The sequence below is a fragment of the Symsagittifera roscoffensis genome, chromosome 5 (assembly GCF_963678635.1).
Source record: "Symsagittifera roscoffensis chromosome 5, txSymRosc1.1, whole genome shotgun sequence".
Taxonomy (NCBI): Eukaryota; Metazoa; Xenacoelomorpha; order Acoela; family Convolutidae; genus Symsagittifera; species Symsagittifera roscoffensis.
The window spans coordinates 53,879,507-53,904,666 of NC_087066.1; the positions used below are offsets into that span (position 1 = coordinate 53,879,507).

Below are 25,160 nucleotides of genomic sequence, written 5' to 3' on the forward strand. Positions count from 1 at the left end.
ATACTACTAGTCTCACTAAATTTTGTTTCTCAAGGTGTATTTTTAATTTTTTCCTTTTTGCCTGATTAGAGCTCTCTTTTACATTTTCCTCTCTTGTGTTTGCGAAGCGCAGCTTTAAATCTGTGTAAAATACGGAAAGTAGTTTGACTTAAAAGCAGTTGAAATATTCGATTATAAAAAAAATGGTTATTGCGAAGTTTTTTTATTCACAGGACAAATGTTCTTCGTCCTCTGATCAGTATTTTTTCAGGCCATGCATGTGGACAAATTCCAGTGCCTTTCGCCCAGGGAGCTGTGCGACTTTGACGACATCGCCACCTACCTCTTACTAGATTGCTACCTCGGCTTCCGAACTCACAAAATGAACACTCGTTTCAGGAAACTGCGAGGCAACCCCAGAATATTCAACAAAGTAGTAGCTGAATTCATCTCCACTCAGGACAAATCACGTGCTCTTAACATACTCATGTCTGCCCCATGGGTCGACGACAAGTTCAGACTCAAGGTAAGTTTTTAACATTTTTGTGAGAAAAAAAATGAACGCTAGTTGCAAATTGATAAGCAATAACTTGATGCAAGTGTAAGTCATGCTATTTTTGTTTAGTGCAATATTTATTTACAGTGACTTCAATTTGAAGTTCTGTTATCTCAAAGGAATGAGAAAAATTATGACGTAGGTTGAGTTTTTCGGCACAATTTAATTCAAGAAAAGTTCGGAAGGTTTAACGGTAAAGAAAAAACGGTCAAGAATTAACGGTCAAAGCGTCCGCAAAGCGCCTGAACTCAAATGCTGGGTATTATTTTTTTGCAATTGGCGTTTTTGACAGAATTTGGTCTTGTTGGTGTTTTAGAAGGGCTCTGATATTTGCTAGGGGCCAGCCGAATAACGTTTTTGAAATAAGCTCCCCCACAAAAATCCTAGTTCTGCCCCAATTCAATAGAGATCAACTTCGTTTTGTTGAACCTTTGATGCTTAAGAGTCGATGAAAGTAGTTCAGATTCTTATGTAGGTCGTGATGATTTCTTTTCTTGAAAATTCTTTAAACAATTAAAGCTTGTGTGATAGTATGAACTCTCTTTTTTTCCAACCTAAGTCGCAAATATTATGTGTTCATTTTGAAAAAGTTCATTTTTTCAAAAATTTTCTCAATGTCAAGAAAAAATGAATGTTTCTGTTTTTCAGACTACTTTAGTCATTTTTGTTTCATACTAATTTGGTTTGTTGAGCTGTAGATTATCTTTTTAATCTAATCTGATTTTACTTTTGGTGCTAAACTATTTTTGCTATATGACCTGATTTTTAAGTATTAGCTGTGGTTGTTTAATGCAAATTTATTTGATAGTTAAATAAAAACTGGCACACTGATAGTAAGTTTAAGACTATGAAGCCAAACAAAATAAGTTCGATGCTGAATTTTGTGAAATAGATCTTTAATGTGGTGGTATAGAAAACAACCAGTGTATAAACCAGCTGACTTATTAACAAGGCAAAAATTTGTAATTGTTTTATAATAACTATAAAACTTTTATGCAACAGTGATGAAATTCATGCAAGTGAGGGAATTTTTGACTGATTTGTAAGCTCTTCACATTTTTGGCTGGTTTGTACTTTGGCCGGTGTATTTCCACTGTTTTAAATGGTCATTATAACTTCTAGGGAATTGATAAACGGGAGCTTTGTCGAGACTACCTTGCCATGTTCATCGACATCTATCAGCCAGACGCTGGATTCGAAATCCAGCCTTGTGACCGATACTCAATGGACAAAAACTGTGGTGCTAAAATAGTGGTGACCAAAAGCTGGTTCGCAAAAGAAACAATATCCACTCTGAAAGGGGTTGTGGCCAATTTAGACAAGAGCGACGAAGAGAGTATTCTAGTTGCTGGTCAGAATGATTTCAGGTACAAGTATGACCTTCGCGTCTGAAAACCTTTGCATCTTTGATGTTTGTTAGCGGTTTGTTCACTTAGCGGCTAGAGTTTCTTCTACTTAAAACAAGAGCGTCGCCTCTTCACTTATAGACCCTTCAACTTCAATTGGGATCATTATGGAGGGGTCAGATCCGAGTGTTGTCATTGCTTAAAACCCCTTTTCGCTATATATGCTTTTTTTAAAAATCGTGCTTCTTAGTTTCCCCTATCTAAGTGTACTGAGTTATGTCTGGGGCGTAACTCATAGAGTAATTTCGGATAGGGTACACCGTCTGCTCGTCACGCTATCTTATTTTCGGCCGGATAGATTCGTGCAACTTCTTAGTCTAATACCGATCCTAATCTTACTCTTATACTATCTAGTCTCAGGTTGTTTAACTAGTCTCTGCTAGGCTCAATAGATCTAGGGTATACTGGTTTATTGCGGCTGCTGAAGTGCTCGGGAGAGTCCAACTAATTTCTAAGTTAAATTCAAATCTCTCTGGTGCTGAAATTACAAGTAACTTCAGCACTTACAAATAAGTGGGTTGTTAGTTAGATGGATCATGATTGGTTAATATTAAATACTTTACATTGGTAAAACATTTAATTTATCCAATCATAAAATATAGTTTAGATCAGGTTCCACCCATCCGGGTTTTACAGTGTTTTTTAGAACAGTTCTTCTGTAGTTCAAGGATGGATGATGGACGTTGGTATTTGGCGAACATCACAATTTTCTTTCGCTTCTCCTTGTGACAACGACTGAGTCTTTGCAACAAAACCAATTCTGATTTCAGAATGGTTGGCTATGTCAGGTTTTTCTGTTCTTCAGGGAGAACTTCCTTTGTATCTGATCTAGCTTGGGAATGGCGTGGAGATTGTGCGTGGAGGGGATGCCTGATTACTCGGATCTGTACGTATACTTGAACATCGAGGTGGTCATTGGTCTAGTTCAATGAAGTCCTTTTCTGCGAAGTCAAGTCGTACTCTAAATCCTTTGAGTTGTGATTGTGAGTGGCATATCGATTGTAGTTGGTCATTCTCTCTCGAGTGTAGTGAGGTCGTCTTGTCTTTTGATGTTCGTCCTTGGTGTTGTATTCTGATCTATATATTGCATCATGTGATTTTACATTTTATAAAACTTTTATTAGTTTAATATTTTTTAATTATGATTTTAGTTAGTTGTTTTCACAAAAGCTTTTTGTTTTAGTTCGGTTATTTTGAAGAGTTACTCACCCTTGAGTAGCTCTTATTAAAAATAAAGGTGTGGTCACAAAGCGTGGATGTAGCGCGGTGGGTTAGGCCGGCTATAGAGCATGCTCAGGACGTCCTTTCCTGGTGGGTTAGGCCAGGTGTGGGAGTATGATTTCATGCGGTTTTTGTGAGGGGTCCTGTTATGTGACAACGTTTTATGTTGGGTTTGTTGTGGTTTTACATGTTTCTTTGGTTGTGTCCTTTTTTTCAAAAATCAAATTGTTTGTGGTATGGGTTTGTCTTTCGACTTTTTTGTGTTTTATTATTTCTTTCTAAGACTTTATAATAGTCTTCAAAAGAATAAATTATCCAGTTTTAAACTGGGTTAATCCGGTTTGGGTACCGTTGGTTTCCTTTTCTTAGTCATGCTGTTATTCTATGATTTGTGGTATTTAGTAAGCTGCGTTGGTTAGTTTTGTTTAGTATATGATTCCTCTCCAACCGGGTTAAAGGAAAGTTTGAAACTTGTTATCGTGTGTTAGAGTTATTGAGTGTGAAAACTTGAAACTGAAATTCATTATTTTAAACAATTCTTCGTGGGCGAGCTGTGCGAGTATGGATAGAATTTCTGTGCGAGTGAATGAAAATATCAAAAGGTTAGTACTGCAATTGCATTTTATTAATTTATTGCATAGAATTTGGAAATTTACTGCTAGTAATGGGGGAATTTTAAGATACAAATTTTCATCATATGTAGATTTACTGCTTTTGGGGGAAAATTTTATAAATTAATTTACTGCATTGGTATTGAATTTATAAATTTATATGTGTAAGAGATTAATAGAATTTTGGAAATTTGTTTGATGAAATTTGCGATTTTTATTTGTCTTTTGTGGTTTTTGTAGGTGATCGTCGGATGAAGGCTAAAAATCTAAAGAAAACATGAATAAAGAATGGTGAGTTTTTTCAATATTTTAATTAGTTAGTAATATTCATTTAATTCATACTTACCTGTTAGTCGTCGGGGAAAAAACCGTGGGGGAAGATGTCGTGGATTAGTTCTGAAGTTGTGAGTAGTTTAGCTAATATGCGGATGATATTTTTAGTTTGAAGTAGTGGCCAAAGCAATTGAAGTGCCTTAATGGTGGTTAGTTCTTCAGTGCCTACTGCAAACTCATAAGGTGTGTTTTGGATTAAGTTATATAATTTGTGGTTAAATGTAGTGTTATGGATGAATTCTAAAATGGGGATTTCTATAGGCTGTACAAACTCGTGCGGGATAAGGAAGGGTCGGGATTCTTCGGCGTTGAAGGTCTTGGTGATGGGACAGAAGATGTACATTTGGGTTATGGGGTCATAATTACGAAGAATACCATGAAGGTTAGTGTCTTTAATACAATATGTGAAATTTAGGAAATATGGTGAAGTGTATTTTGAATTGATGAATTGGAAACGATGGTGTGGTTGTCTAGAGGGTGTGTGGAGGTCAAAGTGATTTTGGATGAAACGATAGTAACTGTATGTATGTGTTTGTTTAGTTCGCAACATAATATCGTGTGAGCAGTGTAAATCTCTTTCGTGTGGTGCAAGGAAATGAAAGGTTAGTGAGAAGATTTGGAAGCGTTCTTTAAAACTTTCGTATGCTTGTGTGCTTGTTAGTGCTTCTGAAATAATGTGATCAAACTTTCGGTCAAAGATGTTTAGTGTAAATACATATGGTGTCTTGATGAAAAATTTCTCGGTGATTTGTGGATTAGCGAAGCGATCTTCATCTAAGAATTGATCTTGGTTAGCTCTTATGATGTTGTGATCGTAGTATTCTAGTGTATATTCATTAGCTCTAGGTGCAGTGTGTATTTTTAGTGATTTTTTATATCCTACGTAAGTAAATTGTCTAGCGGTGAGTGGTGTAGTTAGTCGATATAGCATGTCTTTGTTTCGGTCTGTATCGATGGAAGTGTTGGTTAAAGGTAAGCAAAGAGGGTTAGTGAAATGATAGTATGAGGTCCAAGAGAGAGTGGGCATTAAAACGTATTCGTCTACAAAGTTGCGTGTTTCGTTAGCGTCATGAGGGGTGTTTAAGGTGTATTGTGGAAATGAGGGTAAAGTGATAGCTAAAAATTCTCTTGTGTTAGTATGCTGGGGGTGATTGATGTATTCACGGGCTGTTCCTGGTTTTGCTGGGAAAGGATGGTTGGGGAATTTTCTTTTAAAAGTGCGGTAAGCTCTATTAGTATTGAGTGAGGATTCAGTTGATGTGGATGATGGTGCTAATGATTCAGTATAATTTGAAGAGGGTGTAGGAGGATTGGTTGAATTTGTAGTGGAGGAGATTTGGTTTATGGTCGGGGTGTTAAGGTGGTAGGGTTGTTGTTGGAGGGTAATAAAATTGTCTAGCTCTGGTGAGATTCGGGGGGTATCTGGAGATGATTGGTCAGAGTGGTATGAGGAGTAGGTTGGGGTAACTTGGGAAGCATAAGAGGGTGTAGGAGTGATGGGGTCAGGGTTATTTGACAATATGGGTTGAAAGGGAGGTTGAGAAAAATGAGAAGGGTTATGGAAATTATTGGATGGAGATGGTTCTGAGTCGGCAAATTCATCGGGGGTTTCAATATTCGGGTTATTTAGCTGTGAGATGGAGTATAAAACTGAAATTTGTGAGTTAGTGTCGGAATTCATGCCTGATGTTATATTGCTAGATGGAAAATCGGGTGGCGGAAAAGCAAAAAGTGGGATTATTGGGATTGAAGAGGTAAGGTTGGTTGGATGGGAATTTGATCGATGGAGTGATCCAAGTTGGCGGCTCATCGTGGGCTAAAAAAATTATTATTTTGAGATTGAAAAGCGGTGGTATGGGGTTGTTCAATAATTTGTTCATAAGTGTTATCATCGTGTGATTGATGTGTCATTATATGCTGTACGGGACTTTGTGATGTGATGAGTCTAAAATTTGGATTATGTGTGATTGCTAAATTTCGAAAATTTCGTGGGACTAGGGATAGTGGATGGTTATTTGGCAGGGGTGGCAATTGTGGTGCCGTTGGCTGTGTGTCTACATTGTTATGTTCTTCGTCGTATGTATTTTGTCGTGTTGTTATTTTTGTGTTATATTCTTTTATTTGTGCGTCTAAAAGAATTTTATTTATAGATGTGGAAAAGATTCCAAAAAATCCTGCAAAGAGTATGCGTGCTACACTTGCTTGTCTGTTTACTTGTGTGTGTATAGCACATGTATTGTAGATTCCTTTTAAGAGTGAGAAAAGAAATCCAATAAAGTTAAACATTGCGTATAAAATAGTCAATTTTTCTAAGATGTAGTAGGGCCATCCTAGAAAATCTAGGATCTCATTTTTGAGTGTAACAAAGCTAAAAATGTTGATTGGTGATATATCTTGGGGACGGTATTTTTCGCCGTTTAGATATATATAATCTTTAATGTCTTTAAAATATCCGCTATAGTCTTGTGTGTAGATATCGGCAAATCCTGCGGTTTCTGCAAGTTTGCGTAAGTTTTGGTCAATTGATTGTCTTTGTATAGTGTCCATTTGTGTTAGTAACTCTTGGAATTGTTGTGTTCTAATGTGATGTTGAATATCTGATTTTGAATAGATTCCTATTGATTGTAAGTCTATATTTGGGTTTCGAGCGATAGCGCGAATGCTTTCTGGTGAAAATTTTTTGAGTGATTGCATTAATGTGGGGTATGGAGTGAGAAGATAATATTTATTTTCATCAGGGTTTAGTTGTACTACATTGTGGCTATTTTCTGATCCACATGGGACTGCGGTATCCCAGAAATAGGTTCTTCGTGAAAGTGTATCCACGAAATGTACTTTATTCTTATAAAAGATAGGGATTCTTTTATAACATCGTTTATCTTCAAAAACGTATAGTGGTGATACTTTTTTAGTACAAGTATAAAACCATAAGATGTTTCCTTCATAGTCTAAAAAATTTGATCTATTTCCTGATAATAAATATCCTGCGTAGGGTATTTTTAATACTGCTAGTGCAAGTGATTGTAATATTTGTGTTCGTTCTAATTCGCATAGTTGATGTAGTGTTTCTAATTCGGAGAGTGACATTTCTTGAAAAATGCGGCTAATTGTATAGTCTAGTTTCATATCCAAATGAATATCATAGTGGATATTACCAAAATATGTGGTATTCATTAGTGATAATTCTTGTAAGCGTGTGCTTCTGGTGTCATAAGGTTTTAGATGTCCACCAGGTTGTCCGTTGCTTTTTTCAAAATTAACTGGTATATAGGATGTTCCTTCGTTTAGAGGATGACCTGTGGCATATGGGTCGATTTTTACTTTTCCAGTGGTCATGTCGAATCCTTTTTCATATTCAACTAAAATTTCAGAGTATTGTGTTCTGTGAAGTGGATTTCTGTATTTACATGCAAGTTCTGTTTCTTGATATATTTGAAAACGTGTCAATTTATTTTCTATGTTATCTATGTTTCTAAAATCGGAACTTAGTTTTCGTGATGGATGGACTTGTTCGTAAGGAATTGATTGTATGAAATATTTTTCGTGAAATTTTATCATACGAGCGTGTATTTTTGCTACTTGAAATGTTGTACATGTGTCTTCGGGGAACCAAACAATTGTTGCTTGTGTTCTTGTTGTAGGGTCGCAATATCCTTGATCGTTTTTACAAGGTAGTCGGATTCCTTGATAGATCATTGTATTATCAGATAAATCTCGTGTGAGTTGTATTTTTTCGAGTTGTATTTTCCAATCGAAAAACATTATTTCTTGATATCCTTTATTTTTTGTGTCTGCTTTGCAGTTTGATGGGTTATTTATACCAATGTGTGGTATCCAATGTTTATCATGTAGGTCATATGTTAATCGTCCGTGTGCGCCGTTATACGGGTATTTTTCGTCTAGTTTTATATGTCCTTGGTGTCTTTCAAGTTGTGATTGATGTACAGAGTCTGAAAAAACTTGAAAATTAACTAATTTTCTTTGGGAATTTTTATTTTGTGTGATGTTTAGTCTAAGTAATTCATTTTTACAATCGTCGGGATTGAGATGTAAAAGACGTTCTATATTACTTTGATAGAATGATTCATGGTCAAGTCGGTTTTTGTTTCCGTTCGAGACTTGTGAACAATGTACTTTCTTTTCGGAAAATGTTGCTGTGAATTTATAACCTGTAACTGTTGTAGCTCGGGCTTTTGAGTAGAGTGTTGCTATTATATCTGTGGTTTCTATAGCTTGTGGTTCTGTTTCACATTGTGATACTTGATTGATTGCATATTTATGTAGTGTTTTTTGTTCATTTTCTTCGCAATCGTAATGTGTTACTAATAAATCTTGTGGTCCTGTACGAGGTGAAGGGTTTATGTTTTGATTTGAGGTTACTAGAAAAAGGAGTTGGAGAAAAATTAATAATTTTAGAATATACATGTGTATGATAATCCTGAGTATGGATTATAAAATGTAATGTAACCAATTGTGTTTTTGGTGTATCTGTCGTATTTATATATTACTTCGGTAGTTATAAACGGTGGTGGTAGTGATTGAGCTGTGATGTTAGGTGGATTTAATGGGTAGGGATGTTGTGTAATATTGTTTAATTTAACTGTGATTTCAAACTTTAATTGTAAACTGTTTTGTTGGAGTATTTGAATATTGTGATCACGGATATCGTTGTGAATATCTTGGCGATATTGTAATCTATTAAGTGCCCAGTTATGAAGGCGGTTACTTTCTTGATGCTGTCCAAATAATGGTGGAGGTGCTGTGAATGTATTCCAATCTAATCTTAAAGGAATATTTACTGAAGATTGTTCTCGATATCTGGCGTCGAGATTATTTGGAAAATTTAAGTTAAAGGGTAGTGGTGAAAATTGACTTGTTGATGGTGTTGATGGTAGTGATAGTGTTTCTGGTAGTGATGAGGATGTTGTTGTATCCGTAGAAATATCTATGGGGTCATTGGCTAAATTTGGTTCACCTTGTGTAAATGAATGTGTAGTCCAATATGGTAGTCGTGATGTTAGGTTTGGGGGGTTAAAAGGGTTTTCTCGTATTTGTTCAGATGTTGGTGTTGAACCTAAGTAGTCTGAAGGTAGACTTGAAGTGCTTCGTTGTGAAAGAAGTGTAGGGGTTTCTGGTGTGATACCAGTGGTGTTTTCTGGAGTAGTTTGTGTTGGGGATTGAGGTATATCAAAATGAACTCGGGGAGTTTGAAAATTTCTATTTCGTCGAGGATGTATAATTTGTCTATTTATTTCTGTTGTGTTTTGGTTTTGACTAAGGTTTCGTATTCTACTTAGTTCTTGTGGTAGTGTTGGGTAAAGATTATATGTTGGTTCACTTAGAGGTGCTTGTCGTTGAACTGGTTCTAGTGGTTCAGATAAACGAGCGTGCCGTTCTTCAAAGGTGTATGGATTGTCTTGAAAAGAAATTCGTGTAGATGTTTGAGGATTTTGAGTAGTTGAAGGTGGTGTTGGATTATCTTGGGATGATGTCGGTGAAGACTGATTTTGTGACTGTTGGGTAGCAATTTTTGATGGATTTTTGAATTGTTACTTTAGTGAGAAGGTTTATGTTTATTATAATATTCTTCTAAAAAAAGAATTAGGAAAATTGTTGCTAGGGCAAATGTGATGATTGCTTTCTTTATACATTTACATATGGTCAAAATGAGGGATGATAAAAATGTTATAAAGATTACAAACAATAGAAAAATATCAGTTCTACTGAAAATTGTTCGTATCATTTAGACAAGTTGTTAAAATCGTACCTGTGGATATATTCAAGGGTTTTGGAAAGTTGGAGGTATAGTTCAATTATTGTGTAGAAAATTAAGAAAATATTACAAAAAATTATTATGATTATTAGAAAAGATTCGATGATATCAAAAAGAAATATTATAAAAGTTTGGAGTATTGAAAAAAAATGTTTAAAATTGATAAGTATTTGAACGACTGTTTGAGAGAAAAGCATTTAAGAAATGATCTCTTGGTCGAATATTTTTTGCTGTTTGAGGCGATTTTCTAGTGTGGTCGAATTATTTATTAGTTTTTTGACAAGTGGGTTGAGTTTCGTAAAAATTTGTTGGGGGCAATTTTCATGGTGACTGGGAGGTCGTCTTTTTCTTTATTTTTGTTTGTCAAATGATCCGGGGTATGGTGAGATTTTTATACTTTAGGCTAATTAAAATTTTCATTTTGTGACTTTAGGCTAAGTTATCAAATTTGTTTTGGGGGTATTCGTGGTCTGAGTTGGGGAAATATTGTTGATCTTTGGGTTATTAGATAAGGGAGGGGTACGGTATTATGGTGATATTTATTTTAGCTGTCAAGTTGGAGTGGTTTGCTTATTTTTAACCTGGAGGTTGTAAAGTTATAGTTAGAGATGTGCCTGGAGTTCTAGATTATTCGTCTAATTGATCTTAGTTTGAGTTAGAGAAAGTGGCGGATTGGATGAATCCTATTGGTCTATTTTGAACTAGAATTATTGCGTACTTGTGAGCATGTTATTTTGAAAAAATGAAATGAAAAATGTTACGGAGGTTTCAAGATTGTGAAGTGTAAAATTTTAAAATTACTTTTTAAATTCTACTTTCTTTAATATTTTAGATTGGGGGATGAACATTTTGTAGTTTTTACGTGGTTGATTTCGGAGTCTTGTTGTTTTTCTATGTTCTGATTTGTCTATTTCTTCTTGGGGTATTATTTGTTCTGTCATTTTTCTATTTTTTCTTTGTTTTGGAGATTCTTTTTGGTTTTGCGTATTGTTTTTTGTGACGGTTGGTTTTGTGTTTTGATTTTCGGTGGGGTTATCATTTTGTTCTGTGTTTTTCAGATGTGGTTCATTTTGAACGATTTTTAATCCTGTGAAAGAATATAATTGAGTTAATTCACGGAGTGCGTATTCTTTTGGGTAATAAGGTAATAGGTTGTTTCGATGTTGAACGATTTCTTTTTTGTTTGAGTCGATAATTTTATATGTGACATCAGTGGGTTTTGCAATTATTTGGTATGGTCCTTTTCGAAGGGGTTGTAATTTTTTAGAAATTCCTTTTTGAGTATTAAAATTAGGTATTAAAACAAATGTTCCAATTTTTAAATCGGAAGCTGGTGTAAATCGTGAATTGATTTGTTCATTTATATTTTGTCTTTGTAATAATTTTTTTGTTATTTTTTGGTAAATTTCATTGTGTTTCTTATCTCTATTTAAAATCCATTCGGTGTGTGTACCGGAGGCTAATTTAAGAATTTGTGGGTGATGAAAATGATCTTCATCGTGCGTATGTAATGGTAGGTTATAACAAATTGAGTCTTTATTTGGTTGACAATAACCTTGTGCGTTTTTATGAGAATTTGCTGTAAACATTATTGGTTTCCGTGGCTTTTGGTTAAAAACCATTTCGTATGGTGACATTCCTAAAGTTGTCGTGATTTGTGAATTATATGCTAAGGGAAATAATTTTACATCTGCTGACCATTCGGTATATTTTGTATCATTTCCGTTGATGATACATCTAAGATATTCTTGTAGTGAACGGTTCATACCTTCGACTAAGCCGTTTGTCCAAGGTGCATGAGATGTACGTGGTTTGTGTTTAATGTTGTATAAATGACATAGTGTTATTATTTCATTATTTATGAATTCTGTACCATTGTCTGTGACTAAAATTTCTGGTAGTCCGAATTTTGCTATCCAGTGTTCATAGAGTGTTGTATATGCGTAATAAGCATTACAATGTGGTACTGGGTTAAGTGCTACATAGTGTGTGAATGCGTCAACAATTACCATAATGTAGGAGTTTCCTTCTGATGAGGGTGAAATTGGTCCTTTAGTATCAAATGAGATACGGTGATTAAAGTACAGACTTTGTCCTTTAAAATCTTGTTTTTGTGCTATTTGTTTTTGATTTGGGTAAGGTTTATTCAGTTGACATACTATACAATCATTGCATAGTACTTTTATCCAAATTGGTGCATTTGGGAAGTAAAAATTTTGTATAAAATTTGAATATGTTTTCTCTGATCCAGAGTGTCCTTTAATATTTTGTGTATGTGATATATTAAAAGCTATAAGAATCATACTTATAGGAAGACAGGGAACTGTAGATTCATTTAGGTTATACTCTAAAAGGTCTGTTTTTTCGTTAATTGTTGTGTTGTTAAATTTGCGAAAGTATCGGAGGAGTGTTTTATTTCCTAGAATGGTTGAATCTGCTTTGATAGGTTTAGTTTTATATTTATGCCATGATTTCAGTTGTCGAATTACTGGGTCAAGGTTTTGATATTGTTTCAGTGTTGAAATTGTAATTGTTTCTGTTGGGGGGAGAAAAATGTTTTCGATTTCTAATTTAGATAAGGGTATTGTATCAAGTGGGTCGTGAAGGTCAAAAACTTGATTTATTGTGTATTTTGAATCACTTGTTTGGGGTCCTGATAAATTTATTTTATCAGTTAAATCTTCTTTTTCAATTAGTGGAAAATGATCTTTTTTAGGCAGGTGTTGTTTTGTTCGTTTTTGTTGGGTGTTATTTTTTATCCATTGAGAATATGGGATTGGTTTGAAAGTTGAGGTTCCAAGTAAATCAACTTCATAATGATTATTTTGACAATCTAGATAAAGTGGAAAATGTTGTAAATTATTTATTTGTGATTGTTCAATATCAGTTTTTACTGCATATTTGCATTCTAATCGGGGTGATGTTTCGTTTTCTGCAAGGTAGAATTTTATATTTTTGGGTATTTCAACTGTGGTTTTTCGTGTAAGTAATTCAGGTGGTGTATTTCGACTTAAGGTGTCTGGTAATGCAAGATTTTTTCCTGCAGTCCAAACTATATGTAAGTTTGGAAATTTCATTAGAATTAGTTGAAATCTGTAAACTCGGTGGTTTGGGTTAGATTTCTGTGTGAAGAGAAAAATGATTGGTTTGTGATCTGTGAATAAAACTGTGGGATGTTTTGATCCAAGTATCAGAAATTCATATTCTGTAAGTGTATAGATTATGGCTGTACATTCTCTCATTAGAGTTGAGAGTCTTAGCTCTGCTTGAGTGAATAATCGAGAGTTTGCTGATATAAGGTTCATTTTATTTGTACCATTATGTGATTGTAATAGTGCTGCGCCGATGCCAAAGTTCGAAGCATCGCACATTGCATAAAATGGTTGATCAGGGTCTGGAATTGTGTTTGAAATTTGTTCGGTTAAAAGTTTCTTTATTTCTTCGAATCGTGTTTGATGTTCTGTATTCCATTCAAAATTATTTTGTTGTCTAAGGATGTTGTAAAATGGTCGTAGATATAATTGCATTTTATAAACATATTTACTTAAAAAGTTTAACATTCCAAGGAATTCTTGGATTTTCTTTTTATTTGTTGGTGGTTGAAGTTTTTGAATAGCGTCAATGCGTGATTTCAGTGGAGTGATTGTTTTTCTTTCTATGTTATGTCCTAAGAATTTAACTTTTGTCAAAAAGAAGTGTGATTTATCGGGGGCGGCCTTCAGATTTTCGTTCTGAAGTATTTGGTGATATGTTTCTAAAACTTTGAACATTTCGTCTTTTGTTTGTGATTGCATAAAAACATCGTCTAGATAGGTGATTGCGTTTTTCTTGAGTATCAGTGGTCTAAAAATTTTGCTCATAAAAGCTGAAAATGCTGCTGGTCCTATGGATATTCCATAGAATAAGCGGTTAAATTCATATTGTTGGTTTCCGATAACAAATTGTGTTAAACGTCGTGATTGTTCATCTAGTGGCATTTGATTGTATGCACTATTCATGTCGGCGGTTGTGAAGTATTTGCCGTTTATTTTTGTTAAAATAACTTGTATTGGTTCAATGGGCCAATTACATTTTGATTCATCTATGAGTGAATTGAGGTATCTAGCATCGAGAACGATTTTTAATGATTCTCCTTTAGCTAGAATGATAACGGGGTTGATGAATGTGTTGCCTTTTGGTTGTTTTTCTTTGTTTACTGGTGATATAATATTGTATTGTTCTAAAATATCGAGTAATCTGTTTACTTTATCATGTAAGTGAATTGGTACTTTACTTGCTCTTTGTTTTTTGAAAACTGCGTCAGGTTTTAATGGGAGATGTAGTGATGAACTTATTTTACCAACATCGAATTTTGATGTTGCATAGACTGATGAATATTTAATTAGCTGTTTGGCTAATTTTTCGAATTCGTCTTGTGTTATTTGTGAATGTTGGAAGTTAAACATTGTTAAGAATTTTTGTTGGTGCTCTGTGTAATTACTTATGTTGAATGTAGGTTTGAAATATGGAGTTTTTGTGAAATAATCCGTATTTCTGTTTTCGTTACTTATTATATTATTTATAGATAATTCTTCATTAAGAATTGTAGATTGGCATATATCTAGTAATTGGAGTATATTATTTACGCGATAGGCTTTTTCGTGTATTGGTGTTATTGTAGCGTTGGTTTCACAATATCCTAGAAGTCCTAAAGGTAATGTTACTTGGTAAGGTGTGTTGTTATAAACATGTAAAGAAATTATATCTGAATTCGAATTTTTCAAATATTTTATTGAAGAGATTGTGATTTTGAAAAATTTATGAATAGGTTTGAATTCAAAATCTGACATATAAAATTTTTGTTTGTTTTGTTCTTTATCATATTGGTGAACTTGTTTGATTGAAAAATTATAGATGTTTCCTGATAGTGGTTTCAGGTGTTTTCTTTGTTGGTTATATATTGGATAGAATTTCGAAAAGAATGGTGGTTGTTTATTTAATCTTTGAAAAAATGTTAAGGATGTTTCTTTTGTTTTTGTATATTTATCTTTGATTAATATTTTACTATTTAGTATGTTAATTGTTGGTATATACTTTGAAATAAATGGTATTCCAATGATATTATATTTAATATCAGTGATATGGAATATTTGTTTGAATGGTTTATTTAAAATTTTGCTTTGCTCTATTGTTCTGGTAGGGAGGAGAAATAATTGGATTTTTCCGTAGTTTATCAATGTTGATCCTTGTGCTGTTGCTAGCTTGCTGGAGGTTTCCAGAGGTGTTAGCTTTGGGTGTAAGGATTTTATTTCATTCCATGTGGGAATGTTTATTATGTTTGATTCTGCTCCTGAATCAATTAAAAAATCTATTTCAAGGTCTGGTGGTTGAAATTCTTTATTTCTTGGGCTTTCTAAGAGAAATGGTATTGTCCAAATTTTTTCTTTGGGTTGTTCTTTTTGTATATTTTGGTAGATGTGGTTTGTATTCAAGCATTTTGTTTTGGCATTTTGATCTGGTTGTGCTATAGTATTTTTTGCATTTGTTTCTTGCGTTGTTGGTGTGGAATTTATGGGTGTAGTGTAATGATTTTGAAGAAATTCTGATTGATTTTCATATATATGTGATGGAAAGGGTTGTTCATATATAACAGATTCATAGTCATTTTCGACTTTTATCATATTGATAGCAAGAGTGTTTTCAGTATCACTTTCTGAATCTGATGATGTACAATTTATTTGATTGAGTTGTAACGTATCGGTTACTGTGTCATCAATACCTGGGGGGTCTGATGTTGTTTCTGGATTAGATTGTACTTGATTGATTTGTCTTTGATGTTTAGGTGTACTGCTTCTATGACGATTATTAGATGTATTATAGTGATTATTATTTCGGTGTGGTGATTTGGAATAATTTCTGTAACGATTATTATAACTTGGGTGTCGATTTTGTGAATTATTTCGCGATCTGTTTTGATAATTGCTGTTTGGTCTGTTATAGTTCGATCTATTATATGAGTTATTTCTTGATCGATTGTTTGGGTAATTCTGGTTTCGGTTGTTTGAATAACTTCTATTTCTATTATAGGAGTAGTTTCTATTCCTATTGTATGATGAATTTCGTGATTGGTTGTTTGGATAGTAGTTATTTCTTGGTTGGGAATTAGATCTAGAAACAAATCGTTGTGTATTCGAATTTGATCTGGAGTAGTTATTTCTACTATTTGGTCTATTGTAGTGATTTTGTGATGAATTATACGTGTTTCTTCGTTCTGGTGATCTTCCTCTATAACTTGAGTTATATGGGGATTGATTTCTTGTATAACTTGTATTGTTCGGAAGTGGCTTTCCTGAACTGTTGTTGCTGTATACATTTTTGTTTGGTAGATTTTGATCTTTTTTCATGTATTGATAGAATGATTTATTTGGTTCTTTGTATTTTTGAGGTTTATTTTGACTATCTTGCTGTTTTTGTCTACATTCGGAAATACTATGTCCGTATCGTCGGCAATAATTACACCATTTTTTGAAAGATGGTTTGCCTTTAAAGTTCGGGTTCTTTTCGTAAATATTGAGTATTTCAGTGATTTTTTCAACGAGATCTGTTTCTGATTCTTGTATATTATTAATATTAGTGGAAGTCGTTTCAATTTTGTTAACGTATTGTAATTTCAGATTTTCCGTTTCTTCTAGTTTCATCGTAATTTCTGCTTGTTCTAGTTTGTCTACTAGTTTTCGAAAATCTAAATCGGGTTCTCGAATTGAAGAAGGATGGGATGCTCTCTTTTTTATTGCTATTTTCCTTAATTGTGGTGTTAAGGTCATCATTAAGATTTCTGTCATCTTAGTGTTTTTATAGTCGTGTGTATTTAGTGAATATGCTTTTCGAACTAGTGTTTCGATTCTTACTGCTATTTGCTTGATGGTTTCGTTTGGTAATCTGCGAATTTCATTACATAAAACTCTTTGTTGTTGTTTGTTTCTTTCGGAGTCAAACATTTTTGAAAATTCTTGTGTAAATCTTTTCCAGTTTGATTTTATTTCTTGAGGTAGTACTGAAAACCATTTTTGGGCTGCGCCATCTAAGGTTGTTTGTATTAACGCTGTGCGTCGATGTATCCAATTTTGATGTAGTGGCGTATTTATTGGTTCAGGTCCGATATTTAAAATCAGGTTTGCTGTTACTGCATTTAAATAGTCTTCTACAGAGTATTCAGGGTCTGTTCCTGTGAAAACCATTAAAGGTTTGTTTGATGTTATTGATGATCCACCCATAAGGTATGGATTCATTGTCATTTGTAATGATTCTGCTGCATTTGGCATTTGAGAAAAATTTGAAAGTTGGTTTCTTGTTATTTCATGTTGTTGAAGATAATATGGTAGTGGTATTTCATTTTGCATTTGTGATGGTTGATACGAGTGTGCAATCATTGGATTTTGTTGTTGAATTGGTTGAAAGGATTGTGTATTAATTGGATTTTGTTGTTGAATTGCTTGTTGATGTTGTGCATCTATTGGTTGTGGAGAAAAATTCCTATGATTTATACGTGTTTTCTGTATTCCTTGTCTACGATATTCTTGAGTATTTTGTGCAAATATATCTGGTTGTAGGAAATCTTCATCTGAGGATAAATAATCCATTTGATAAGATGTTTGTTTTTTATTTTTATTTTGTTGAAAAAATGGGTAATTTTCACTGCGATCCTGTGGAGGATTTGGTTGAAAATTATTTGAATTATATTGGGCTGTTGGGTTATCCCAGTTTCGAGGTTTTGTATATTGATTAAAATTCCTTTGTGGTTGATAATTTGTTTTTGACGGATGTGTATAATTATAATTATGGTCTGCAAAGTTGTTTCTAGTGAATGTTTTGCGTGTTTTTGATGGTATTGTCACGGGTTTGTATGTTTGATAATCCATATGTGAATATTTAGGGGCAACCGAAGGTTTTACGGTTGATTGTAAGGTTACCTGTGTTTGTGAAGGATTTGTATTTCTTGGTGTTGTTAAATTTGGGCGTATTGGTGAAATACTTTGTTGTGTAGTTGTTGTGTGTACAATTTCTTCATTTATGAAGTGTGATGGTGTCTGGATATCTTGTTGGGTAAGATTCCTAGTTCCATTGAGGTTTTCATTGTGTATGACTGTAGAGTTTAAACTATTATTTTGTGTATCGGGTAAAAATGTATTATAGTTTAATGGTGTTGCATCAATTGTTAATGGTATTACTCTTACATAGTCTCTTATGTAAGATATTGTACCTATTGCTTGACTTGAGATTGATTGTGGGAAGCTTATAAATGCGGGGTGAGACCATTCGGGGTCCCAAACATAATCTGATTGTTCTGTGATAGCGGTTTCATCGTTCGAATTTTGGGGTCTAAAATTTTTTCTTGCTTGTGCAATTAAATCAATATTGTGTGTGAAATAATCTATTATGAACCATGCTAAAATTTTTTGTAAATCGTGTCTGGTATGTTGTGAAACGTCGTCTTTCGTGAAATTTTCTTTAATGACGTTCAAATAACTAGAGAGTAGTGTGATTTCATGTCGTACTCTTAAATGTTTAGATGTGTCTGTCGGTGAGACATTTGTTAATGGTAGTTCATTTTCTAATATTGAAATATAACTATATATTATTGCGAAAACTTCATTGGTGAAAATGGAGTTTGCTCTTTGTGAGTTATGGTATTGGATGCTTTTTATATATTCTGAAAAGACTTTTGAAAATTCTAAATCGAGATCGTCTGTTTGAATAGTATATGTTCTATTATTATGGTTTGGGGAAGTGAATTCTATAGAGTAGATTCCATACTGTTGTGTTATGTTGCATATATCTTTTAGATAGTGATCTATGATTTGTCTTTTGATTTTTACATCGGGGAACTCTGTTTTACATGGACTAATTCCGGGTTCAAATAAATTTATGAGTAAATTTTGACAAAATAAGTGTTGTCCTCTATCAGTATCTGCGTCTACTATAAAGGGAAAGATTTCATCATCATCTGGAGTTTCTTCACCTGGAGTGTGTGTTGAGCTCATTTTTTCGTTCGATGACTGTTAATATGTAATTATTAATGTGTCGAATTGGTTGATTCCAATTGTATAGATGTACTGGTTTGTGTTTGTACTGCTTTTTTATTCTTCTTTTTCCTCTTTGTGATGAATTTGAAGTTGTTTCTGAGTCAGAAAAATATAATTGATCGTGAAGTGGGTAATTTTTATCTACTGATTCTTTTAGTTTGTAAAGTTCGTCTAAACTGTTGGTTTCTGATTCTGAAAATGCGTTTCGATTCTTTGAAAATCTTTTTCGTGTTATTTGTCTTTGTTTAGTTATTATTTTTCTCTTTAGTGTTTGTCGTTTTGTGCGAATGTATCCAACTGTTTGTGTATGAGGTGTGATTACAAGGTCGTATTTTTTGTTATCTATTTCACAATTGTGTAAAATGATTGTTTGTTTATTTCCTAGGTTTTTAAATGACATAAGGTTTAGGATGACGGATGCAAAAGGTTGTTAAATGATTTCTATTTTCTTAAACTGTTAGTTCTTACGATTTTTTGGTTAGCTTAACCTGGGTCTTTTTGTTCAGGGTTGGAGAGAAAAGTATATCGATTCCGGAGAATGATTTTACTTTCTCGTGACTAGTATAAGCTAAGGTGTTAACTTACTTAATCTTACTTAAGGGAGTGATTGTGTTCAAGGGTTGGAGAATAGTAAATCGATCCACAAGGTTCAGGTATAATTAGAACGCGAGTAGTTCGTTAGGTACTATTTTAAACTTACTAAGTCTAAGATTTATCCTGGGTCTGGTAAGAGGGGGGGTCAAGTGAAGGATGAATAACCGAAGTTCTTCACTGCTTATCCTAATTTGAATGATTAGTTTTGTTTAAAAATTTCTATTAGTCTTGGGTTTTTAGAAAGGGTTGGATAGTGAATCGACGTTTGAGGTCGTTAGACACTAATTAAGTGGGTGGGGGAGAACAAAGTTGTTCTGTTTGATCCAAGGATAAGCCTTGATGATCAAATTTAAAATTTAATTAAGTAGAAAATGATTTAAGATCCAAGGATAAGCCTTGATGATCTGGTTTTAAAATTAAGTGACTTTAAGTTTTAATAATGTTTTAATTTGTGTAAAGTAAAGATTTAGTGTTTTTATGATATTAGTGGGTTTGATGATTGCTGTTATGTTTTAGGTGATGAAGCTGGAACAACAGGATGATTTATGATTACTAACCATTTATTGTCATGCTACTAATTTTTATTTTTATTTTCCAATAAATATTTTTCAAACATGTTTTGTATAATACTGCAGAATTTTAAGAAAACGATCTTAGATCTTTTTATCAATCGTTATTGTATAATATTAATTTTGTTTAGCGCCTGAAATGATTTTGAAGATTAGCTTCAAGGTTTTATGTTTGCAAATGGAAATCTAAATTCATTGCAAGTAGTATTCGAAATATAAAAGTTTGTTCTGGCTTTTGCCGAACTATCATATAACTATACGGCAAGTTTCTACTTTGTCGTATGTCGTCTTTGGTTCGATGTCTTCTTCCAATTCCGGGTAGTTCTATTATGGTTCGGAATATTGGCTCTGATCTATTGAGTCGGAGAGACATTTCAATTAAATTATTGTCGTATAACATTTTGTAAATGTTTTTGTCTAATTTCTAATCTATTCTTGGTTAATTCTAATCTAATAAGGTCTTGTTCGAGACTTATGGTCGCACCAGATGAGTTATGTCTGGGGCGTAACTCATAGAGTAATTTCGGATAGGGTACACCGTCTGCTCGTCACGCTATCTTATTTTCGGCCGGATAGATTCGTGCAACTTCTTAGTCTAATACCGATCCTAATCTTACTCTTATACTATCTAGTCTCAGGTTGTTTAACTAGTCTCTGCTAGGCTCAATAGATCTAGGGTATACTGGTTTATTGCGGCTGCTGAAGTGCTCGGGAGAGTCCAACTAATTTCTAAGTTAAATTCAAATCTCTCTGGTGCTGAAATTACAAGTAACTTCAGCACTTACAAATAAGTGGGTTGTTAGTTAGATGGATCATGATTGGTTAATATTAAATACTTTACATTGGTAAAACATTTAATTTATCCAATCATAAAATATAGTTTAGATCAGGTTCCAGTACCACTTATTCGCTTAATATTTTTTGCAAATTTCACTATGGAAAGTTTCTTAAATGAAGAAAAGTTGAGAAGAAACACTTTTATGATTTACGAACAACTCAGCGCATTTTATATGCCTGGGTTTTTTTACTGAAACCATTTGAGCTGCTTTTGTTATTGCTTTGGAAAGTTTCGATCGCTTTTGCCGCTTTCGCTTATACTCCTTGATCGGCAGTTTTTATTGCCTCTTTCGCTTTAATCGGGCAATACTCTGGGAAGATCGTTAGTAGGCACCTAAATGAGCCCATGCAGCATTAAACCATGAAAATGACTAATTTGTCTTTCAAAACGCTCTCGAAACCCTATCAAAGTTTCTTGAAATTAGAAACTGGATATGGCGCAGGGCTCTTTTTTTTCAATGCATGGAGAACATTTTAAGGTGAAATTTATTGAAATAATTCTTTTAATGAAATTTTTTATACTCCTTAGTTGCGAGACCAAAGTATACCTTTATATTCGGTATGTGTAGGACACACAAGCCCTAAAATTGTCAAAAAATCGCTTATCAAATGGTGGTAGGATCAACAAGCAAATACCTTGTAACGCAAATTTTAAGTTAGTTTGTCGTGGAAGATTCAACGGAAATTGTGACTGGATTTGAGAATTTGTTAGCGAATTCTGCAATTCTCGTAATTGGAATACTCAATTTGTTAGTGGATTCTGTAACTTGTATTTGAATTCGCGAATATACTAAATGAGCGATTTTTGCATGAACAATTAAGAGTTCGACAGAGGCAAGTCATTGAAGATGGAATGAGCAGTGCGGATTGTTTGGATTTCAAATGCAATTATTTGAAGAAAGCTTTCACAAACTATAGATGCACCCCTGTAATGACCAAAAAGTTTTAGGAAAATTTTTTTCAGCTTTTTGGAAAATCAATCGAAGTCTTTTTTTGGCATTTCTGATAAACGAGTTCATTTTTTGATCATTTTATAGTTGTTTTTAGCCCAATTCTTAATACGTATTTTTCCTGCCTTCAAACTTTTCCTGTGGTAAAGTTTCTCCTTAATAAAAGTCTATGAACGTAGTTCAGACACACTATAGGTCGCGATTATATTTTTTGTTTGTTTTTCAAGAAAAGTCTTGTAATTTGTTCAGGCGCAAGTTTATTTTTTTGCGGTTTGACTTTTGAATTCTTTTCAAGTTCAGTTCATTTCATTTGTTAAAAGGAATGCAAACTTCACTATCGAACAGCAGAAGTTTAAAGGCCACGAAAAATGTAATCGCTATCTAGTTTCGAAAGTGGAATTTAATTTTCAGATTTCCCAGCGAAATTAAAATTTAACTTTTTGAACGAGTTTTCTCATCTTGGGTTATTTCTATCAAAATTCAAAAAAAGCGCCAATCATAAATTGTTCTAGGAATTCAAAGAGCTTCAAAGGCGTCTATTTGTTTTTGTTTTCAAAAAACCATGTCGGTATTTTTTTTTTCGTTTCTCGCTTCCATTGGCTCTTTTCCAACTGTCTTTTGGCTATGATCTACGATGTCAATATCCCACGACATGTTTGTTGGAATAAAATTGAAATGAAATCATCACCAACTCGGAGATAAAATCATCAGCAATGAGAATAAAACCATCAACAATTGGGATAAATTCATCAGCAGTTTGGATAAAGTTTTCAGCACTTGGGATAAAATCTTCAGCAGTTAAAACAAGAACAGCCGGTTACTATGCAGACAGAATGTCCTTACCATAGTCTTTAAAAAACTACAAAATTTTTTTTCCAATTAGTAGTTTTTTTCAATAAGCGTTTGAAAAGTTTAGTTTTAAACTCCAAAATCTAATTTTACTTACTTGAAACTAAAGTTGTAGGCCTTAAATTAGACATAATTAAGCTGACGATAACCTGCTCGCTCGCTTAATTTGCTCGAAATAAGACGAAAAACCAAAAATTTCTAACCGGTTTTTCTTGACACTGGGAAATTTATATGTGGTTCGAATCGCGACTGAAAGTGATTTAAAATGATATATCACTTAACCCAGTCCAGTCCGCTGATTACTTGCGGTATCTGATTGCTCAATTGATCCGTTTGGAGCTGCGCAACTTTTTTTTCCATACGGCTCTGGATTCCACAATAACAAAAGTTGAATAAAAAAATTTCACAAGCCTTGTTGCGGAATCCACTACAAATTTTGAGCTTTGTTCCGGAATCCGGCTCTTTTCCAGTTCCCCCTTTTCGAAATACCGAGTTTTATGTTTGCTTTGCGTGTTGTTACGGCTAAATGCGTGATGTTATGTTACGCTGTAAAGTATGAAGAACAAATCTGTTCACAGTTGTCAATTTGTTCACCACGCCAAATTTCATTGCATTATGACAACCTTAAATAAGCTTTTCGAAAATTATTTCGAAAGGGGGGAATTGGAAAAGAGCCCGGAATCCGCGACAAACTGAGAGGTGCAGTTTGTCCTCAAAGTGTTTGAAGATATCGTGGCCCTGAGCTCAAATGCAAAAAGGTTTTCTTTCTTTTGTTAAAGTTGGAAAGTTTCATTTTTCTTAAGTTTTGGCGGTTTGCTGTCATTGTTTATGCATTTATCCATGATGCTCATAGCGTTAAGCATGTGACTTCTTCGAGCGCGACGAACTAATTTAAATTTCCATGTGTTCGGATAAACTTTCCAAAATGAATTGAGGCAAGTTCATTGGTCTAAATAATTCCCTTCTAAACTCAATTTTTATGTTTCAGTTCATTTTCTGTCAGCGCTGCTTTCAGTTTTTCTTGTATTGTTCCGTATTTTTTACCTTTTAGACCTACTTGATGTCGTTTTCTGATGTTGATTTCGCACCTGTGTTCGAAATCTCGCGTTCTTGTATGTTCATAACATTTGGATCTTACTTGGACCATAAAATCTCTCATACGTGTATGCTTTTTAGTGTTATGTATTCAACTAGACGGAAAAGTGCGCAGTTATGGTTGGGTCCAGCGGCATTCATAAACCACGACTGCGAGCCAACGTGCAAGTTTTCAGTCACAGACTCTGGACATATCACTATAGTGGCTTTGCGTCAGCTAAAACCAGGAGACGAGGTGACCTGTTTCTACGGCAAAGGATTCTTCGGCGAGAATAATGAAAACTGTGAATGCATAACATGTGAACAAATGAAATCTTTTCAGCAGGAAAAAGGTCAAGAAAATGTGAGCAGTAGTTCAGAGTCAGTGTCCTCAGATAGCTCTAGCAGGAAAGCATACCCAGTAAGGAAGAACAGAGGATCTAAAAGTGTGTATTATGGGTTCTTCGAATAACTCATTAGCGAGAAAATGGACTCTTTTTGAGGGGCTTTGGGCTCTTTTCGAAACATAAGTTAGAAATTTTCTCTCCATTCTTGGATATTTTTTACTGTTTGCTTGATGAAGGATTTAGCAGCTTTTGCTAATTAAAAATGTATTATACAACGTCTCTTCGCGCACTAGTTTGCTGAAATTTTGCAATGTTCAGAAATTAGGTAATCGAACTATAGGGTTTCAGGGGTCGTTAATTGGTGGCTGGGATTTTTAAAGCAGTGGCAGGACGAAATGTACCTACCGCGTGAGAAAAGAGCCCATAGTCCATGAGATCCATGCCGTTTTCACACATGCCAAAATGCTTCAGACTTATATAACTATGTCCTTAGAATGCAATATATCATTTCAATTGTAAATTATTAAATGCAGAAAACAAAATGGTTTGCGCAGTAATTTAGAAATGCTCTTTTTAAACGCTGAAACCAGATTGAGTAGGTTTTCTGACTCCTCGCACTTTAAATTGAAAATTTTTTTTCTTTAATAAACGATTAAATCAAGTCATACAGTGCTGGTTTAAATTATCCGGACAAAATGAATTGAACTTGAAATTTAAAACGCGTTTTCCCAAATTGGGTTGATTTTAGACGAAAAATAATGAAGATCTGGCTTAAAATTGGAACTCAAATAATTTGATTCAATGGTTTTGCAAAATTAGGGCCCAAAAATTTACCCCAAAAACTATCTTTTTTGACTTTTTTCAGTCAATCAAAAATTACTCCAAACCTAGTGCTTTATTTACTGACAAAACTGTATCAGTGCAAGCCTCTATTAAGGCCCAAAAAATTAAGAAGGATGTAATCTCCAAAAATGGGAGAAAAATGTTATTTGAAAAGTT

The 25,160-nt window shown here is 33.9% G+C and overlaps 1 protein-coding gene across 1 annotated transcript; it reads left to right on the forward strand.

The window, feature by feature from the left end:
• Positions 1 to 254: 254 nt before the first annotated feature.
• LOC134846132 (histone-lysine N-methyltransferase KMT5B-like) lies at positions 255 to 24,390 on the forward strand. Its single transcript, XM_063863354.1, has 3 exons — positions 255 to 505; positions 1,658 to 1,902; positions 23,917 to 24,390. Exons 1-3 carry the CDS (start codon positions 362 to 364, stop codon positions 24,284 to 24,286), a joined length of 759 nt encoding a protein of 252 aa, XP_063719424.1. The 5' UTR covers positions 255 to 361; the 3' UTR covers positions 24,287 to 24,390.
• The last annotated feature ends 770 nt before the right edge of the window (positions 24,391 to 25,160 follow it).